Here is a 22,716-nt window from a genome sequence, read left to right as displayed (position 1 = left end):
ATGAAATCTGCAATGTTGTCACAACATATGGCAATATCATCCAGTACCTATCAGCAAAGACAATATTAATAAATATGCAACTATGGGCCTCATTCAGACCCACTCGCGAGCTGCTGTCCGCTCGCAAGTGGGTCGATGGTGTGCACTGCGCATGCGCACGACGGAGGGAGCTCCGTTGTGCGCATGCGCGAGACGCGACAAGCGAAGGACTTTCCTTCGCTCGTTGTGTCTGATCAAAGGGGGCGTGCTGTCGATGTTGATTGACAGCACGCCCCCTTTGGTGGGCGTGCCGGGGGCGCGCCAGCCAGTCGGAGGCGTTCCCAAGGGAACGCCTACCGTCAGGAGCCGGCCCCACTGACATCACTAGTGATGTCAGTGGGAGTGATTTTGGCTCTGATAGAGCCAAAATCACTCCTGGCCTTGCGGTTGAGAAACTCAACCGCAGGCTTCTGGTCGCACTGGCAATGGTCGCGATGGTCAAGACCATTGCGACCATCATCCTGCACGCTCGTATAGGCTGTGGGTGGTGACCCACAGCTATACGAGCGTCCAGGAGGACGCTCCATATTTATGGAGGTGGGCCCTGATTCAGAGCGAGCGCTCTGGTCAGAGCGTCCGGCTCTGAATCAGGGCCTATATGTGCTGTGACATGTCATGTATACACTTTAGCCAAGCAATGTTGAGAAATTAATTCCATTAGGACTGGGCTAAAAGGGCAATTTTTACATTTGTACTGTTACATTTGTGTTGTTAAGTTTGTGTTGTTCAACAATAATAGTTTGCTTTATAACTCATTGTTTCCAGTGAGGTGTGCTACACAGAAGATTTTTAATCGCTATCTAGGTCAATGATTTCCTTCAGTCAGTCAATGTTGCAATTTAATCTCCTTGCATGAGTTTTAGGAGATTGATCTTGCCTGTAAAAAAATTAATAAATTCTAGGCAGGAAACACTTATTTCAAATAGAGAGTATAGAAAAGGTTTTGTATTTAGGCAATTAACATCATGAAATAAATCAAAGAAAATTACATTGAACTGCAATGTTTTTTTATTTAATCTCAGAATTTAACCATCGCCTGTTTTATTAAACTGTATGTATAAAATTAATCACCCAAAGCCCAAGCTGGTTGGAAACTAAAGAAGATTGTTGTACTGTGTTGTACAATAATTAAAACCCCTTGTCTTGCACAACTGATTGGAAACAGTTATAAACAAAGTAACATTTTTAGATTCGACTTATCTAAAGCTGGATACACACTGGAGCGATGTGTACCCGGACGATATGGCAGACGGTCCGACATATCGTATCCGTGGTACACATCAGAACAATGTAATGGTGCATACACACGGTCAGATTTGATGAACGATGAATGATTGAACGATTTTACAACGATTTGAACGATTTCATGAGCGATGAACGATTGACCGATTTCTGACAGTTTTAAAATTAATGAAATTGTCAAAATGTGACTGCACACACAGTCGATGTCAGAGATCGTTATCTGACATGCGGGAACACACATCGTTCGTTGATGCATGCCCTACACGTCAAAGATATGAACGATTGAATGATTTTTACAATCGTTCATATCTGATAAGAAATTTGACTGTGTGTATGCACCATTAGAATGATTCCTCATTTCGTCCTTCATTACCTTACACGGTGCCACATGTGATATTGTCCGGTAGGCCGTGCAGTACAGGCAACCAGAGTATATCGCTATCGATCCGGCGGACTGTACCGACATATCGGGCACATCATCTAGTTTGTACCCGCTATGTCGCTGACTCCCGCATTTTGTCAGCGACATCCTCTGTTGGCCCTACATGCAGCATGGCCCCTGCCGTTGCTACATCACTGGCCGCATCGGCAAGTGTGTATGCACTTGCCGATGCCGGGTCCCGTCGCTGAAGATGTCGGGTTGCGTACACATCGTCTAGTGTGTACCCAGCCTTGGTTCAGGTACTAAGGATGTCCATGCATGAGCACAGGTGGCTAAGTTATTACATCAGTCAGTTTGATTTACCCACCTGTGCTAAAGCAGGGCTATATCTAATCTGTGGACTGTAAGTAGGCCATCAGGATCATGATTTGGAAATACTGACCTATAGCAATCCCCACTAGATTGTGGTGTGTATTGTTTTTCTGTTGCTTAGAACTTAAGAATACCATGTGTCTAAATATCTCATGTAAATATGCGCTTCAGATGGCAGCCATCTAAGTAGAGATCAAATCCTAATGTTACTAGTTATTGGTAGGATTCATGTTGAAATACAGTATTTCCCTGTGATTGCCCTAAGCTCCAATGTCATAAACCCATAAATGCAGTATCTCCCCTGTACAATTTGCGTCCATGCCCTTTGAACATTTCACTAGCACATTATCAGGATTTGCTAATTTTTAGTAAGAAACCTACAGAGGAGTGAATTGAAAATATGAGATGGTAACTTATTGACTCAATTTTGAGAAAATCTAAATCTATTTAAGAAGCTAAAAACAAAACAATACAGAAACATATTAAGGACATTTTTGAAAGCGTGTTTATCAAACCATATCCTTGATCCGATATGACTTCTGTTGGGAGAAACATACATTTCCCTTCATAGCTAATGTTACATATTTACGGTGGTCAGACCATGAGAAGAATTTTCCTTGAAATTTAGTTGCCCAAATTTCATCCTGGAAATGAAGCAAACGTAGAGCCTGATTCAGTAAGGATTGCAACTGCGAATGCAATAGCGATTACGCACACAGTCTCACTGCGAAGATATGCTAATACACTGAGATCGCAATGCAGCACAGTGTAAGGATGCCAACCTTACCTTACACACATCCATAATACTTAGTAAGACTGCCAAACCATCGGTTACATCGAGTACATTCGCAGCCTCACGCACACTTGCACAAGGTCTGACCTTACTCAGGAATTGGAGACAGTGGGGTACGGAAGGTGCGCTCGCCCTGTGGGTGCAATGATGATGGGGGAGTGTTGGACTGTGTATGTGGTTGCTAGTGTGTGTGGTGTGAATGAGTGGGGAGGGGTGGATCAGTGGAATGACAGAGGCGGACACAAGGTGGGAGTAAATGGTTTTATTGGAGTATTCACAGTGCTTCTCCTATATAGTCCCGGGCAACAAGGTGGTTGTGGTGGTGGGTGAGAGAGGTGGGGGGTAGAGACTGGGGAGGTGGGTCGACCCTTTCAGGGGGCTTCTTTCCGTGCCGTTCAATAGACCGGCACGTTACCCCTGCTGGACTCTATGTTCGACAGTCTTGGGAGTCTCGGTGGGTGAGGGGGGGAGAGCGAGAGGGGTGGGTGGGATAGTACAGGTGGTGGCGTCCCGCGTATGAATGAAAAGTCTCGAAATCTTGTACCTACCAGTAGGTAAGGCCTGAGGTCCTTGTTGACTGATTGAAGCTGCTGCGGTGGTAAAGATGAGTAGCTGTTGTTCAAGAGGAACTTCTATTTTGCAGCGGTCAGCGACCGGGTGGTGCTGGTGGTTGTGAATGCAGCAGTGGGGCTGAGTTGCTTGTGGGAGCTGCCACTGGTGCCGGGTCACTGGGGTGGGTCCCCCTGTGAGAGCCCGGGGTGCGATGTGGGTCACCCTTCTGGCAGGTAGATGGACTGTCCGGGACGGGCTTGATGTGTGATGATCTGTGGTCTGTATGGTTAGGGTGGAGGTGCTTGCAGCAGCAAGTGCGGGGACGATGCAAATGGGACGGCTGAGGCCAACCGGAGGTCCCCGTGGGGATGAGGGGCTTCGGTGGGAGTAGGCCGTGGGTCTGTAATGTGGGTGTATGGGGTCTCCAACGCGTTTCGGCAGGGGTTCTGCCTTCTTCAAGGAATTGCTAACCTCATTATGCACGCCCCTGCAACGGCGTTCAAACACGCTGACACGCCTGCGTTTCTCCGACCACCCCTTTGTCACCACCCCCAAATGGCACTTCCTGTCAATCACTCTGCAATGGGTATGCGTAGTCACTGCGATCGCAGTCTCGATAACAGTGTCTGGTTCCCGTTCGCGCACTGCGATTCGTAGCAATTGCCCAATTGCATGCGTAATCGCAATTGTGATCCTTGCTGAATTAGGCCCATAGACAAATGGGACAAACGTCAGATATTGGTAAAAGCTGTCCGGCTTGAGTACACTTGACACGGGAAGAGATAAATTCTTTAACATCGGTTTTCATGCCTGGCCACCAATAAGATCTTTGGATAAATTTTAGTGTTTTCTGAACTCCAAAATGACCAGAAAAGTTAGATCCGTGAGCCCACTGTAACAGCTTTTTGCGAAGAGGAAGAGAGACCAACATTTTCCCAGGAGGAGGCGTAGGAGCTCAGTAAGAACAGACACTGGAAAATTTGCTCCTTCGAGTAGATATCGCCATTCCTCAAAAGCAAATTTGATGGCGAATAACTCTTGATCTCCAATGAAGTAATTCCCATCGGCTGGTAGAAATTTCCTCAAAAAAAACCCACAAGGGTATAGCTTCTCATCATATGAATGCTGGGACAGAACCACTCTGACCCCTTCAGTTGAGGCATCCACTTCCAAAATGAATGGACAGATAACATCTGGATGTTTTAATACTGGTGCTGAGATGACAGCTTGCTTTAGAAGTTAGAAGGCAGAGCAAGCTTCTTCTATCCTTAGAGTGGGATTTGAGCCTTTGCAGGGGAGAGCAGTAATGAGTGCCACCAAAGTGGAAAATTCTCTGATTGAATTTACAATAATAATGCACAAAGCTGTGGAATCTTTGGATGGCATGCAGAGAGTTTGGAAAGGACCAATCAATTATTGCTTGGAACTTTTCTGGGTCCATCTGAAGACTTAAGCTTGAATTAATGTATCCCAGAAAAGGAATTGTAGACACTTCAAAGGTACATTTTTCAAATTTGCAGTACAAACACTTGGATCAAAGCCTTTGAATGGCTTCCTGAACCTGAAGACGGTGAGTTTCTAAATCTTGGGAAAAGATTAGTATGTCATCCAGGTATACTACAACACATCTGTAGAGAAGGTCTCAAAAGATTTAATTCACAAAATGCTGAAATATGGCTGTGCATTACATAATCCGAAGGGCATGATATTCAACAAGATATTATTAATGTCTATCCACGTATTTTGAAGGCGGTCTTCCATTCGTCCCCAGAATATATCCAAATCAAATTATAAGCACCTCTTAAGTCTAGTTTAGTGAAAATCGTTACACCCTTAACTTGATCAAACAATTCTGTAATAAGCGGAATTTTGTTCAACCCCTGTAATTAATACATGAGCAGAGTCCTCCATTTTTTATTTATTTTTATTTATGAAAAAGAAGCCTGCTCATGTAAGAGATTCTACTCCACATTTTCTTTAATATACTCTGTCATTGTTTGGGTCTCTGGAAGGGCCAATGGATAGGTGCGCCCTTTGGGAGGTGCCTTTCCTGGTATCCAGTCGATGGCACAGTCCCATTCCCGATGTGATTATTTCAGAACTCCTAAATTATAAATAGGAGGAACAGACTGGTTTACAACTAAGAATATCAAAACTTAGGGGCTGATGTAGAGCAGCATGCAAGATAGCTGTTGTTGCATTTGCGCTGCATCTACAGAAATAAATGTGGATATTCGCCAGTGTGCATAGTTGTACACATCTATGCAACTGAAATACCCAGATCCTTTTGCTTGTCGAAATAGCCCTCACCATTATCAGTGTGTATGTGCACCAGTCTATACCAGAACCAAGGGATCGGTCTGACATAAGATTGAACTCTGCTTGCTCATCATGACTCACAGCCACAACATGCTTTCACACAACTTAGCCTACGCGCATTACTTTTCAGCTACAAGTGAAGATGTGACTGAGATGCTTACAACTGATACATGTGCTCGGCTACATAGCGTGCGGTGTGGACAGTTTGTACACATAATGGACTTGCATGAAACTCTGCATCAGATGCTCAGGCTTCATTCAGCCAAATGAAACCCTAAACACACACAGAAATGATCAACCTAGTATCCACCACAATTTATTTTAATTGTTTTATTTAAATCAGCACATTATTCATCTAAATCATTAGCTCCTCTTTCTCATCCTTCCCAGTCATAATTGAAGGCAAACCTAAATATGAAATTGAAAATCCTATATGAAATAAATGGGATGTGGTCAGGATACCGGCAGGTGCTATCCGACATGGGACTAAAGATAGGCGTCTAAATGCCGATGCCTATCATTAGCCCCACTACTACATCCCAACACCCGGCTTACCGAATGAAGGTAAGCCGGGTGTCTTAGCGTGTAGCCACCCTGCACATCACATGATTGCCGATACACACTTAAAAAATTGAATGAACGACGGAACAATAACTGTTTCGTCTTTCATTAATATGTACAGCCTCACATGCGATATTGCGTGATTGACTGTGCAGCACAGCCAATCACACGATATTGCATGCGACCGCGGGATTGCGCAAATTGGGCATACACACTTCACGATATGCCCGATTTGTAATTCCGATTTGGCTAAATCGGCCAAATCGGGATGATATCGTTCAAGTGTGTACCCACCCTAAGTCCTGTGTATCCAACTGCGAAAAGAGGAAGTGGAAGAAAACCAGCAGTTGCTTTTATGGCTCATGGGACTAAATGCAATTTAAATATGTTTAGTTCAGAGAGGGTAATCAACATTACTACTGAAGATGACTTTATCAGTGCACTGATGAAGAATACTTTAGTCCGTGCAGTTTATGTTTACAGTGAAATGTTGAGTGAATGGTTAATTTCTTTTGTTTATATTTTTGCTTTACAGGAATGTGGACTAGAACCTATTCAAAATGTTGACGCTTTGTTTTACAAAATGTCTTCCATTGCAGGGAAGAGATGTCAAATGTAATGTGATGCTCATAATGTGTCCTGTGATGGATGGTAGCCTTGAGTAATGGGAGGGGGGTGTTGTCAGGAGTGCACTGCCTTCCTCCAGTATCCTGTTAGTTTTACTGAGCCAGCGGTCGCTAGGACCCACCGGAGCTCAGTCAGAAGGGGTCTGCATGCACAGCATCTCATTAAGCATACAGTACCACGTGTGGACTAGGGGCCTGATTCAGCAGGGATCGCAACTGCTAAAGCGTATGCAGATGGTCGATTGTTGCGTACTGCGCATGCGTATGCATAGCAGTGCTGGTGCGCGAATGCCTCACTGTGATTGGGACTGCAATTGCAGTGAATACGCAGACCCATCGCAGAGTGAGTGACAGAATCACCGTTTAGTGGTGGGTCAAAGAAACGCAGGTGTGCTAGTGCGTGTGAACGCTGTTGCAGTGGCATGCATAAATTAGCCACTGCAATGGTATATGCAGCTTGAGCTCTCACTGCGTGCAGGAAAGTTAGCAATCTAGTGGTAGGGTCAGTCCTGCCTTAAATGTGCGAGTCGCTCCGATGTTCTTCGATGTTACGGATGTTTTGGCTGGATTGCAAGGTATTACGGATGTGCAAGAGGGGAAGTGGGCGTCTGCATGTTGTCCGGCAAGTGCTTTGCGCTTGCAATTATTAGCATACTTTCGCAGCAGAACTGCGTGCGCGATTGCAGCCACAATCACATTAGCGATCCTTGCTAAATCAGGCCCTAAACTCCACCAGCACCATTGCCTGTGTTAAACACACACAGTATCATCAGTACCTTGGCCAATACATGTTTTCCTGTGTTTAACCTAGTATCTGGAGGCTAACTACACTAAGCACATTCCGTTACACATATCTGTGACAGCTTCACTCTGCTATTAGTATCTGCTGTCATCATACAGTACTACTCTGCTAACAGTAAGCAGGTACAGGTAATTACTGTATTTATAATATGCTTTGTAACTAGGTGCAGCAGGATTGTGCACAAGTTGCTGTGTGGCTGCTTCCAACACAATAACATATTCTGGACGTACACTCTGATACTTATAAAATGTGCATACATGATCGCTCTCCTATGTATGCATTGTTCATTGTCATTTTAAATTGCTGTTATTGGAGTGCTCATTATTCTGATAATATATTGTGTGCTGACCCTGCCTGTGCATTTTACCAGCACAAAACTCCCTGCTCATTTTGTACTGCTACTACTGATTTTTCCTTACCCCAGTAACTTGCCTTCTTCTTTTTTGCTTAATTCATTATACCCGAGTAATAAATACAGTACCAATGACTTTGTAAAGAAGTCTTGAGGGAAACAGAGTATTGGTGAGCACATTCTTGCTCTATGGGGAAAATGGGTGCTAATGGGGAAAGAGCCTGAAGGCTGGTATTACTTGCAGGGCAAAACTCCCTCACCTAACTGTAACAATGATCTAATATAAATAAAATGTCTCCTTTTTCCATGATATGACAGCACATGTAATTGTCCTGCTCAATGGTGCCATAGGCAAAACGTAACATACATACTTACTCAAGGTTGAAGAGAGGGGTGGATACTAATAACACAAGCCCGTGTTTAAAGGAGGGGCCCAATGGGGGTCCGGGTCTGTCCCTCCCCCCGCCCATGCCCTTCGTTACCTGTCAGTCATCTCTCTCCCCATCCCAGCACATGCTGCTGTGTGCTGGGCTGCGGTGGGTCAAGGGAGGCTGCTGCTCCTCTCCCTGCATGATGTGCGGGGAGATGGGGAGAAATTGCACTGATCCACCCCCACCACACCCTCCCCCGATCCGGGAAGAGCAGAGCACTGCGCCCCCCTGTGCAGGTCAGGGTGCTGCTTCGGGGTGCCTCGCATATTATTATTTCCTTTTTTTGTAGAGTGGCCATGCCTCCATGATTAGGCCATGCCTAGTACCTGGGCCTCGCCGCGCTCTCTCTACGGCCCTGCTCTTACTATTATGCCTTTCTTGCTTTTTCAAAGAATGAACCAAACTTTGTTCCTGATGACTGCCAGTGTAACAAGGGATTCATGATTAGGACTTGATCAAGGTTAAAATACAATTGGGAACAATGTGCAATTCTGAAGTACGTCTGTTTACGGATCTTGTATGTTTTCCCAATGCACATGTACAAGCTATGAGAGTAGTACACATGTTCAGCATACCACCACTTGCAACTTAAGTAAAAACTGGAATGTATGCAGACGATTCACATAGACAAAGTTCAGCGAGGGCTTGTTGAAACATATGCAGGCCATGCAGAGTTGGACATAGGCCCATATATGACTGTGTCTAGGCATATCATTTAGACTAGGGCAAAGACTGGTGCAAATCTGTGCTGCTGGTGATGATGGAAAAGCAAACCAAGGCCCGTATTTAGAACCGCTCGCTGCCGCAGGCAGCTACCAGGGTCTGGGGGTGTTGTTTTGGGGTTTTTTTGTCTCCAGGCAGCTCACAAAGTGTCCACCCACAGCTTGTGCCAGCAGGCTGGAGACCATTGTGATTATCGCAACCACCGGGCTTGCGACGAGACCCTGGGGTAGTGTCTCCGCTGTCGCAAGCCCGAGTGGACTCCCTGCTCTAATACAACAGGAAGTCCACTACTGACATCACTAGTGGTGTCAGTAGGTCCTCCCACAAACGCCAGGCGTTCCTAAGGGAACACCTGCGTTTGTGCAGCCACCCCCCAACCCGCCTACAAAACGGGGCGAGCTATCACTCACCATCGACAGCCGCCCCATCTTGTAGCGAGCCTCGGAGTGACTGAAGTTCAGTCGCTCGGCAGGGCTTGCGCATGCGCACGCCGGACGCGGCGCATGCGCAGTGGCCAAACATCGAACCTCTTCTGAGCACTATGCACTCGCGAGCGGCTCTGAATCAGGCCCTAAGTGTATGCATTTATTCCCTTGCACACAAAGCGGGAGCATGAACAATAAGGGCGATTTGTTTTCAAATCAGTGTCAGTCCTCTGTGTACTGTACATGAAAAGTAAAGGTTAATCTAACTTTGCAAACATTAAAATAACCTAGCATCCTGCTGTGGCCTGTCTTTGAAACCTGCACAAGGTACTGGACTGTTGCTTTCAGAGAACCAACAGTTCAACTATAGACACTGCTAAGGTATGGATATGGTATGGATATTTATTTACAAACTACAAAATATTGGGCCTGATTCAGAGCCACTCGTAAGCGGCAGCTCGTTCGCTCCGAGCGATGTTTGGCCAACTGCGCATGCGTACGGATCGTTATACGCATGCGCGAACCAGTCAGTGCGGTCGAAAATTCATGTGCTCGCAAAATAGCGAATGCCTGATAATTTGAGTCACAGAATGAGGCGTATGTGGGTGGTAACAGGGGAGGATGCTTGAAAACGGGGAGTGGAAATCAGAACGCAGGCGAGCTTAAAGGTCAAAACGGGCGTTTTATGGGTGTGCATAATTAAAACAGCATCGTCATTAACCACGTCACTGGGTTATTTTATAGCCAGAAATGCTCGCAAAATTGTGGTAGCAAAAACCGACCACAAGAATAGCGAGCAGTTCATACCCTGTTCGATGTACTCGATTAATCTAATAAATAGCGGACATGACGTAGGATGCGAGCGGCCAGGGGGCGTAGTTTCCCAAAAAACGACCGCAAGTTTTGTTCGCTCGTCAGAACTAGAGGCGTGAACAGACCGCAAACAGCGAACGGTTCATTTGAATAGCCACCCCTATTTTCAGGACGAGCGAGCGCTAATTGCGTCCGGCTCTGAATCAGGCCCATTGTGTGCCCATAGCCATACAACAAAAGAGCAACTGTTACAAAGGTGAGTGGCCGATTCATAGATTCACATACTTGCCAGCTTTGGGGCTCATTTACATTTGGATGTAAATCAATTTTATGGCACGCCTCCCAGATGTAGCAGTACACGACTACACGTCCACCATACCGCGCGCTCATAGGTGGAGCTTCACAATCTCCCTGAAATGCTTTTTCAAAAATAGGCAAGTATGTAGATTCATAGATGGATAAGTTAAAAACCTGTATCTGTGAGATTTTGCTATTTAGTTAGAAATTTGTGTTACGTTAACGTAGGTCTCAAATGGAGTTAATGCACATTTTAATTAGCACATCCACAGTAGGTGAAAAGTAGTATATAATCCTTATTATTAGCCACAAACGGGACACAGAGCAGTATCCCTGGGGAACCCCTCTCAATGAATAATATTTGTATTTAGAGGACTTTAAATAGTAAAATATGGCCAATACAGTGAGTTGCAAGTGTATTTTTCCCAACTTTTACACACGTGTATACACACTTAAAAATCACTATAGAGACAATTCCACGGCCAATAGTACTTATCAACCTAATATTTCTATTACTGTTGATAACTTGACAATCAACCCTATCCCACAAGCTCACTGCTTAGGTTTCATATTTGACTTTTTTCCTCACATACTGTACAATCTGTTTCCAAATCATGTTGCACACATCTAAAATGCATATCCAGTAGGCAACCATATTTTACACAAGACACTGCAAAAATTCTAATTCATGCACTCATTATCTCCAGCATTGATTATTGCAATAGTCTCCGTACTGGTCTTCCCCAAATCAAACTCTCACCACTACAATCCATTTTGATTACAGCTGTGATCCTGATCTTCCTCGCTAAACGTTTATCATCTGCTACTTTGCTCTGTGAAGCCTTCCACTGGTTAACAAATTCAATATAAAATACTTTTCCTTACACATAAGGCTATTAACCAAACTACACCAACATACATCTCTTCGCTTATCTCAAAATATCTTCCAACCCAACCTCTCCACTCTGCACAAGATCTGTGTGTCTCATCCTCACGTATTACTGGATTCCATCGACGGTTACAGGACTTTTTTCAGTCTGCACCCACTCTGTGGAAATCCTTCCCACACACAAAAAGACTTTCCTCACTGTCTTTGGAGACCCGATTCAGAAAGACCTATGGACCTTCCTTTTAAGTAACCCCCCTCCAGATCTAAGCAAATGCTCTGTTAAATTGTTGTCCCACATTCTAGTTGCTGCTAGAAGGTTGATTGCTCGTAACTGGAAAAATCCTCTTCCGCCAACCCTCTCTGCCCTAAAATCACAAATCCGACATATAGCGGAAATGGAGAACATTACCTACTATCTTCACGATAGAGGCCATATGTTTTCTCAGGTTTGGGCCCCGTGGCTCTCATACGATAGAACATCACCACCTGTGCTCCCTGCGCTCGCTGCCCATGTGTGACTCATGCACAATGGCTGAGTCTGCTCCTCCCAATTTGACTCCTCTGCGACAAACCCCCCTAACTAACTGCATACTCTTCTCTCCTGTTCGCCAAATTGCATGTTTTTCTTCCTTATAATGCTTTTTGTCTAGCATTTGGTACTCTCTATGATCTTCTGCTTCCTTTGGTAGTCCTGTTGTCACCCCCCCCAACACCCTTCCACCTCCTTTACTGCCCCCCCACCCCACCCTTATATACTTATCGCTATAAAAAAATGGCTCATTTGTATTATTTATTACATTTGTGTTTTTTCTATATTCTTATCTGTGAGCTTTCTAATTAAAGAATTTGAAAAAAAAAAGACTTTCCTCTAGTCTCCAAACCTTCAGGCTTTCACTGAAAACTTATCTCTTTAGACAAGCTTATCAAATCCCAGAACTACCCATATAGCCTCCATAAGCTATCCTGCCCAATTACATGTCCTATATACAGTTCATACATAAATGTACATACTTTCTCTTTCTACACTTTCACATCCTAATGACCCTGGGCCAACATTCTTGTGTGAATGGGTAATACACCCCACCAAGAATCTGGCTGGGCCAATATGCAATATGTAGCACCTATACTTGTGTATCAATGCCTATTTCCCTATAGAATGTAACCTTGCGAGCATGGCCCTTTTACCTCTATGTATGTCTGTTATTACCCCCTCCCAGATGCACCCACTTTAGCATATGCACTGCCTTTTATCACTGATATCACAAGGTAGGTAACTGGAGGAACATATATAAAAGGTCAACGAAAGGGATGTAAAACTGTATTTTTTTCTAGAGGTCAAACTGCTGCTGACAATATGATCCATTTCTACTGCCTCCCGCAATAGATTATAGGAGATTGTGTGAATTATCTGTGATTCTACTTTTTATTTTAAGAAACTCATTTGGTTAATTGTATATGATTTTTTTTATATGTTTTTATACATTAAGCATTGTAGCCTTTTTGTTAAATTAAACTCAATTTAATAATGATTTGTCTTTGCACTCTAATCCAGTTGCTAATATAGGCCCTGATTCAGAGCCGGATGCTCTGACCAGAGCGCTCGCTCTGAATCAGGGCCCACCTCCATTAATATGGAGCGTCCTCCTGGACGCTCGTATAGCTGTGGGTCACCACCCACAGCATATACGAGCGTGCAGGATGATGGTCGCGATGGTCTTGACCATCGCGACCATCGAAATTGCAAGCAAAAGCCTGCGGTTGGGTTTTTCAACCGCAAGGCCAGGAGTGATTTTGGCTCTATCAGAGCCAAAATCACTCCCACTGACATCACTAGTGATGTCAGTGGGGCCGGCTTCAGATGGTAGGCGTTCCCTTGGGAACGCCTACGTCTGGCAGGCACGTCCCCGGCACGCCCACCAAAGGGGGCGTGCTGTCAGTCACCATCGACAGCACGCCCCCTTTGATGAGACACTCCGAGCGAAGGAAAGTCCTTCGCTCGTCGGGTCTCGCGCATGCGCACGACGGAGCTCCCTCCGTCGTGCGCATGCGCAGTGGGGACCATCGACCCACTTGCGAGCGGACAGCCGCTCGCGAGTGGGTCTGAATGAGGGCCATAGCTTGGTTGTAACTTGTTATGAAATCTGCATAAGTGAAGTACAGGGGATTGTTTGGTTTATAATAACTCTGATTAATTCAAGTTTTGTTTATAGTAGGATATAAGTCAGGGAGAGACAAAGAACTTCTTCAAAGTTTTAGCTTTGGAATGAAAACTTTGTAGCTCCAGTATTGGATGATTAATCAAAGGAGTTAGGTATTATTACGTCCACTTTACCGCCGCATTAAGGTGGACTTTAATCATTTTTAGAGGCTAGTTCTAGTTGGTTTTGTTGTGATTTAACCCTTCACCCCATACATGTCGCGCAATCTCAGGTCCGTATTGTGTATGACAAAAGGCATTCATGAAAAAGAGCAACTGATGACCTACAAGTGCCATTGAGATATCCCAAAAAGACTATGGGCCTGATTCTGAGTTGGGAATAAAGCAACATAGAGCATGTAGCTGTGTACCTCGCATCTTCATAGCCCAGCCCCCTGCTTTGCAATGCGGTAATCTTGGCATTGTATAGAGGGGGTGGGGTGGCGATGATGCAATCACCATGCCTTGCACCGTTCTCCTATGGCGCCGCCATGCTTCTTCTGCATCGACTTGGCTGTCCCAGCTGAAAAAGTCAGCAAGTGTGATGTATTTGCACCGCTTGCATTGCAACATGGTTTGTCCAGTTTTCCAGTTACTTGCGCTATCTTATTCTATTCCCAACTCAGAATCAGGTCCTAAGTCCTGTGTCCAATAGGATCAGCCACCTGGGTGCCTTTGCTATTCCAATAGATATAGTCCACAATAGCACTTACAGGAAATGCTAGTAAGGCACGGCACTCCAGAGATTTATGAAAAGATTTTATTCTAATAGATGCATAGGTCAACGTTTCAGGATTACACAGAACCACGTTCTCAAGACCAGCATATACTGAAATGATATTTAGATAAAATCTTTTTCACAAAACCCTGGAGTGCTATCGTGGACTATATAAATATATATATATATATATATATATATATATGCATGCTCTTTGGTTGTCTACTGTAAGGATGTCGCTTTGGAATTTCTCTTGACAAAGACCCTCTGGGGCCGGACTGTCGACTTGATTTTGGTGATGTTGTATTGATAAATTATATTTGTTTTTTCTACTTATTAGCGGTGAGTGCCCTCATTTTGGCTTTACCAGCCATAGTTTGAACTCCGATATATATATCTATATGTCCACTTTAACAGCGCTCATAAGTGCTGCTTTAACAATCTCCTTGAAATGCTTTTTCAAAAGTAGGCAAGTATGGTATAACCAATATTCCAAACTAAGAAAATTAAATAAATGTCTCCATTCCTCACAGGCCATTCATCTGAAAAACGAACCACTCCCCTGATTTAAGCAGCCTCACCCAAACGTACAGTACACATAGTTATTACACTAATAAAATGCTGTAACTATCCCACATACTAGAGCAGTGGCATAACTAGGGGGATCAAACAGGGCTTGTGCCCTGGGCGCCATTGGACCGGCGGCGTGGGGCGCACAGAGTGCAGTCCGCACTACACAGTAGCAAACACCGCCGCCGGCTAGTACACTCGTACTACCCGGTGGCAGTGTCTGTTTCGCCCGCCAATGAGACGTAGATAGTCTCTCATTGACTGCTGCGCTGCGCCCACTGCCGGAGCCGAGCTGGAGCTCACTCATGAGCTCCAACTTCCGGCTCCCGCAGTGGGTGATGGGAGAGATGTCATGATGTCTCTACCATAATGCAGAGCAGGCCAGCCCGGGAGGACAGAGGAGCGGATGGGGGCGGGCGCAGGAGCGGGGATTCAGGTAAGTGTTTTTTTTGTTTGGGACGGGCTTTACATGTGTGTCTTTGGCACTGCTGGGAGGTGGACTACTACTGGGGGCACTGCATCGGGGGGACCACTGGGGGCACTACTGGGGGGGACTATTACTGGGGGCACTGCATCAGGGGGACTGCTACTGGGAGCACTGCATTGGGGGGACCACTACTGGGGGCACTGCATGGGGGGACTACTACTGGGAGCATGCATCAGGGGGACCACTACTGGGGGCACTGCTGGGGGGGATTACTTCTGAGGACACTGCATTGTGGGGACCACTACTGGGAGCACTGCATGGGGGGGACTACTACTGGGGGCACTGCATTGGTGGGACCACTACTGGGGGCACTGCTGGGGGAGACTACTACTGGGGGCACTGCATTGGGGGGACCACTACTAGGGACACTGCATGGGAAGACTACTACTAGGGGCACTATATAGGGGCTTACTACTAGGGGCACTGCATAGGGGGGACCACTAATTGGGGCACTGCATAGGGGGGACTGGGGGCACTGCATAAGGAGGACTACTACTGGGGCACTATATAAGGGGCACTGCATAGGGGGGACTGGGGGCACTGCATAAGGAGGACTACTACTGGGGTACTATATAAGGGGCACTGCATAGGGGGGTCCACTACTGGGGGCACTGTATAAGGGGCACTACTGGGAGCACTGCATATGGGGAACCACTACTGGGAGCACTGCATAGGGGAACCACTACTGGGGGCAGTGTATAGGGGGGATTACTACTGGGGCACTGTATAAGGGGGACTGCATAGGGGGGGGACCACTACTGGGGCACTGTATAAGGGGCACTACTGGGAGCACTGCATAGGGGGGACCACTACTGGAGGGACTGCATAGGGGGACCACTATTAGTGGCACTGTATAAGGGGTATAAGTGGTACTACTGGGGGCACTGTATAAGGGGCACTACTGGGGGCACTGTATACGAGGCACTGGATAAGTGGCACTACTGGGGGCACTGTATAAGGGTGCACTACTGGGGGCACTGTATAGAGGCACTACTTCAGGGGGCACTGCATAAGGGGCACTGCTACTGGGGACATTGCATAAGGGGCACTACTACAGTGGGCATTGCAAAAGGAGCACTACTACTTAGGGCATTAAGGTGCATATGGAATGGAAAGAAATGTTCCCAGAATGACGAGAAATGGTGGTGTGTCTTGTTGCCACATCACCATTTTCCAGTGGGCACGTTGCTTGTGGCATGTGACCACGTGCACGCTTACGGCGCACGCCCACCTACTGGGGGGGTCTCCATTTTTTACTTGCCCTGGGCTCCAAATACCCTAGTTACGCCACTGTACCAGAGTTCCAACTACATCAAGGAAGTTGTATAGTCTCAGTATGTCAGCTGTAAACACAAATGTTGCCACAAGAGGGCAGGGTTCAGAAAAAAAAAAAAAAGAATTGAAATAGAAGTTACCATACCATTTTGTCTTTACATTTCCATTAAGTATTCTAAATTGATTATGTACTGTATGCTTTTGGTTAATATATAGATTGATAATAATAATAACAATAATACAATAATAATTTATATTACATCTTTCTTCCCTCTTCCACTCCAATTGCTCTCCCTCCAAAATTCTCTTATTTTAACTTTTTTTTGTATTAGCTACACCTAACCTGCTCTCTGTATCCTCCTAGGTTCGTGCCAGCGCCATTGCTCAGGATGCAGATCAAAATTACGACTATGCCAGTAACAGTGTTATCCTTCATCTGGATGCGGGTGATGAAGTCTACATTAAACTGGACGGTGGTAAAGCTCATGGGGGCAATAGCAACAAGTACAGTACCTTCTCTGGCTTCATCATATATTCAGACTGAGAACCTTTTCACTGGACTGCCCCCTGCCTCACCTACCCTGCCAAGGAGCGGGAAGCCCAAGAGAGATGCATGGGACGGCTGCCTAGAACACTTCTGACCCCTCCATTGCACATTGTGCTTGGGATTGTGTAGCTGCCTCCCCATCCTTTATCAAACATCTCTCTTGTGTCCTTGGTACTCATGTACCCTCTCCCATGCTTCACTGTGTTGTTGTTCAGTAAAGCATTACTAATGTATTCCTAGGCTAACCTCGCTCTTTCCTCTAATCTTCACTGTATCGCATTGATGAAAGTCTCTTTCCCCTTCAAAGCTTGAGCCTATACTGTCATATTTGTCTTTGTAATTCCATTCATCTTCTAACCACTACACTTGATATGCTCCATGAAAATACACTGAGCACCATCTCTGTGTCTTACTAGTAGATTTCATTTCCAAATCCAGACAACAATTCTGTGTCACAGCATCAATAATCATTAACATTGATTTCAACAGTCCTCATGCATTTTGCAAGTCTTAAGCTGGGTACAGATAATGTGTGTACCCAACGACGGCAGATGCTACAGCACGATATATATCATTCTGCCGCCGCATCCAGAAGCATGATGTCGCCGGTATGCACAGCAGATTAGAAGGTACGATGAATGATGCACGGGAGCGATGTAGACGATTTGTCTCAAAACAACAAATCATCTAATAGATCATCTAGTGTGTACCCAGCTTTACTCTTACATACATCTAATAAGTCAGTCTGTTGTTTTTATTTTTTCATTTGCTCAGTCTCACCATATATCGTTCCTCAATTCACTTTGCTAAGCACATGCCTCCAGCCCCCTATTATATATATTATATATTTCTCTACCAAGCTTCATGCCTTTATCCCTTAACCAAGCTTAATACATGTATCTTTCAACAAAATCTCATATCAACACCCTTCTGCAAAAGCTTATGTCCATATCTCTTCATTAACCCCCTTGGAAGCAGAGCCAACCCTAGCCAAATTAGTGCCCTAGGCAAGATTCTGGGTGGTGCCCTATCCCAGCACATTACCCATCACCCCGGCCCTCACCCAGTACAGCGGTGTCTGCTCCCCTCACCTGACCCAGCACATTACTCCCCCTCACCCAGCACAACACCCCTCATCCAACTCCCCGGCCCACACCCAGCCCAGCACTACTCTCTCAGTACCCATTATCCTTTCTCCCAGTAGAGCACCACCCTCTCACCGCACATTGGCACCACTCACCTGACCCAGCACAGCAACCTCCACGTCATCCAGCACCCTGGCCATCACCCAGCACAGCACCCCCACTCTCACAGCATGGTGTCAGCACCGACCCTCACCTAGCATCCCTCTCCCAGCAGTGAGCACCACAGCACCCTGACCCTCTCCCAGTTCCGACTTACTTTACTTGAACACAGCCAGCAGAGCTGCCCGATTCGAGGTACAGCAAGCCACTGGCGGCAGACCTGCTTTTCCTGGTTCAGGCTGGCAGGCCTGAACAAGGACCGGCCCGGCGCTAACCACTAGCCGCTGTCCAGGTGTCCCATCCTCACAAACCGCCGCAGGCTGTACCGCCGCTGTCCACTCACTGTCAGCTGAGCTCTGAATGTGGACACTGCGCAGGGGCTGTAGTAGCTGCCAGAGTCTCTACCCAGCCAGCAACAGGTGCCCTGGCCATGCCTGCCCCAAACCTCCGCTGACCTTAGGGGAACTTGGATGCCCTAGGCATTTGCTTACTTTGCCTATGCTTAGGGACGGCTCTACTTGGAAGTATCTTTTTACTAAGCCTAATACTTTTATTCATTAACCAAATCTCATTCAGAATTCCTTCATCAACCTCATGCCTTTATATCAATGCCAAGCCTCCTGCCTGCATTCCTCCACCACCTTTCATGCCCCCTAATTTATACACCCCCTAAGTAATACTGTACACTCAGTTTTTTAACTAACTTATTTCCTTTTGCTTCTATTAAGTTTTTATTATTGATGATGTTTATAGTGAACTATCAAATCTAATAATTGTATCCCCACATTGAATTTACTTCTCCCATTCATTTTCAATCCCTCACATTAGGGATGGACACGGCATCTATTCTACCGCAGCAGGACATTCGGGAGGTATGATTTAGCTGAGCTGCGGACACCACTTCTAGGTGTCCGCAGCTGAAAAAAATAGTCAGCCATCGGATGGGCATCAGAAAGCTGCATCCAATGGCTGGCAACCATCTAATTCCAGCTATTCGATGAAAAAGTACTTCCATGCAATCGGAAACATTGATGGTTGCTAACTATAAGCTTCCGATGTCCCACATTGAATTCACTTCTCCATTCATTGCTCCAGTATGGCTACCCCAGTTTCCTGCATCAGTTCAATAATTGTTTATCGTGACTAACTAAATCCCTACATCCCCAAGCTTTATTCCTCCCTTCTACCTCACTTTGTGTATTTCTAGAGCTCCCAAATAAATCTTGTAATTATATATATATATATAGTAATAAATAAAGAGAGAAAGCTATCTCCTGATCAGACTAGAACCCATATATTATATACAGGAGAATCTTTCCATAAATCAAGATCTCTGTTATCCACATGGGCCTCTTGTATTATGACTTCTTCTCATTTGAAGGCAGAATCAATCAGATTTAACAGCAGCATCCAAAGGTGCACTTATATACTTGCTGATTAAAAAAGTAACACTTATTGCTAAAATAATGTTTTTTTCAGCACTTTATGTCCACATTCTGCAAATCTCAATTAATTTAGATCTGTGAAGTACAGCATCTCCAGGTAACTTTATGTACTTAAAGCTGCAACCCTGTTGAGCATCAGACTGACCTAAACAGAACTAGTCATTAGCAGACACATGCCTCAAATAATCTGCATTAAAAAGCTGATTGGCTCTAAACTGTTCTGACGGGCTTACTAGCTTGCTTCATCTGCTCTACTAGTGGGCTTTGGGCCTGATTTATTACGGATCACTATAGTGATCGCAGCTGCGATTACGCGCGCAGATCTGCTGCGAAAATATGCTAATGTTTGCAATCGTAAAGCCAGCATAGAGATGCCCACTACCGCTATCTCACATCCGTAAGACCTCGCAGATTTGTGTATACCTCGGTAACATAAAGTAATATCAGACCCTCATGCACAATTACAGCAGGTCTGACCCTACTCAGAAACTGCAACTGTCGTCACACGCAGTGAGTACTAAAGCTGCGTATGCCGTCGCAGTGGCTAATTTAGGATACGGCGTTCAAACGGACAGGCACGCCTGAGTTTCTCCAATCACTCCCTCGTCACCACCACCAAAGTCTGATGTCCCGTCCCTTGATCTGCGATGGCTTTGTATCTGCGTAAGTGATTGCAGTGTGATCGCAGTGCTAACCGGCGCACACGCTCTGCGGTGCATACGCATGCGCAGTATGCACCATCGGCTGATCTACGTATGCTGTTGCAATTGTGATCCATATAGAATCAGGCCCTCTGTCATGTAATAAGGACAAATAGGCTAGCATGAAAACTTCACGTCAGTCTAGCCACCATTTTGTTTTTCTAGGAAGTTTGAAATGACTGTTGCCAATGTAAATGGAGAATGGGTTGCATGTTTAAGTATAGATTTTATTTACCTGAAGAATAAATAATACCTGATCTTACATTAAGATAAGAGATATGTGCCCTGTCTACTGAGATCCTACAAGTTCTCCCTGCTATGTAGTTCATGGCACTTTCCTATGTCAGAAGCTGTGTCTTTTTGTCCTGTAATGATTATGTGGGATATCTAACAAATATTTATTGTAAATATAAAATCCTTCCAGGAATTGTAAAAAGTGTGGGCTTCCTTTCTGTTGACACTATAACTGGAAAGATCATGGTTGCAAGCTGTCAGTGAAAACTAAATTACAATCATACTAAACCTAACCCTCCCCCCCTGAGGCTGTCCGCGCTCGGCATCACTTCGATCGAGATGCCGGGCGCCGGTCTCCCGGCGTCAGTAAAATGACAGGTGTCTAGATTTAGACGCCTGTCATTTAACCCTCACCGGGATACAGCAGTCGGGAATCCGGCTGTCGGGATTAGGTCCGCCGGCTTCCCGACTGCATACCCATACTAACATACCAAATAAAAAACCCTGATGACACATAATCTAAACATCTACTGAAGTATTCTCAGTATTGTGAGGATTATCAAGATGCACCTGCATGGGTGACACACTGAAGGATCCAGCTCTTCTTATCAGGTAAATTCTAACACTCCTTCTAAATTCTATTCATTTAAAAAAATCTCTATAAGATGTGGTATGGATAATAGATTATAATTGGGTGCTCTAGAATTAGTAACTCTGGTGCTGCTGGGGTACTATAGAAGGTTCTCATTTCAGTAATTCTAGGAGATTTTTTTACATATATTTACAATAGTGAATACTACACACAATGGGCATGATTGCGAATGCAATAGCCATTACGCACGCAGTTCCACAGCGATAGTATGCTAATCCATTGCGATAGCTATGCCGTTCCACACATCCATAATGTTTAGCAAGACTGCGAAACCATCTGTACAATCGAGTACCATCGCAGCCTCACAAGGTCAGACCTTACTCAGAAATTGCTAACTTCATCACACGCTATGAGTCCACAAGCTGCGTACGGCATCGCAGTGGATAATTTACGCACGCCCCTGCAATAACGTTCAAACGCATTGGCACGCCTACGTTTCTCCGGCCGCCCCCCGTCACCACCACCAAACGGTGCTTCCTGACAATCACTCTGCGGTGTATCTGCATAGTCACAGCAGTCCCGATCGCAGTGGCCGGTTCGTGCATACGCACTGTGATGCATGCGCAGTACGCAACAATCGGCCGCATTTGAGATTGGTAGTGAATCAGGCCCAAACTATGTATTTAAATTAAATAAGTGTATTTTAAATTACTACTAAATTAATTAAAGAATAGACTGCAAATAAAAGCAAGGGTGCATGTAATATTAAATATCATAATTAATAGTTTTTGGAACAAAAGTTTTACATTATGCAATATATTAGTAGTTATTGAGGTGTAACCTTGGGAAACCTTGTCTTCTGGACTTGGCAGATCTACCATGCTTCAGTGGTGAGTAGGTTCATGGCCCTGTCACAAAAGGGGTAGATGTACACAAGGGATGTAGTCACCATTGCAGTGTAAACAATGCTGGTTAGCAGTGCCGGCACAATGCGTTAAGCGGCGTATGCATTGCAGAGAGGTGCCTTCCCCGCTCCACCGGCAATGTAGCTTCCTACTCTGAGTCCAGGTGATAAATTTAATAAGAAT

General features: G+C 45.3%; 1 protein-coding gene across 1 annotated transcript in view; it reads left to right on the top strand.

Annotated features, from left to right (window-relative positions):
* The window catches only part of C1QL1 (complement C1q like 1), a 139,222-nt gene extending 118,044 nt beyond the window's left edge, over window positions 1–21,178 (top strand). Inside the window, exon 2 of the mRNA XM_088470743.1 lies at window positions 17,230–21,178. Coding sequence (XP_088326869.1) covers window positions 17,230–17,409 — 180 coding nt within the window. The 3' untranslated portion in view covers window positions 17,410–21,178. The remainder of the gene's footprint in view (window positions 1–17,229) is intronic.
* Window positions 21,179–22,716: the final 1,538 nt, after the last annotated feature.

This window comes from Taudactylus pleione, unplaced genomic scaffold (genome assembly GCF_031769625.1).
Source record: "Taudactylus pleione unplaced genomic scaffold, aTauple2 ptg000102l, whole genome shotgun sequence".
NCBI lineage: Eukaryota > Metazoa > Chordata > Amphibia > Anura > Myobatrachidae > Taudactylus > Taudactylus pleione.
Note: the sequence above shows the minus strand (reverse complement) of the source record. Positions and strands in the feature narration are given on the sequence as shown.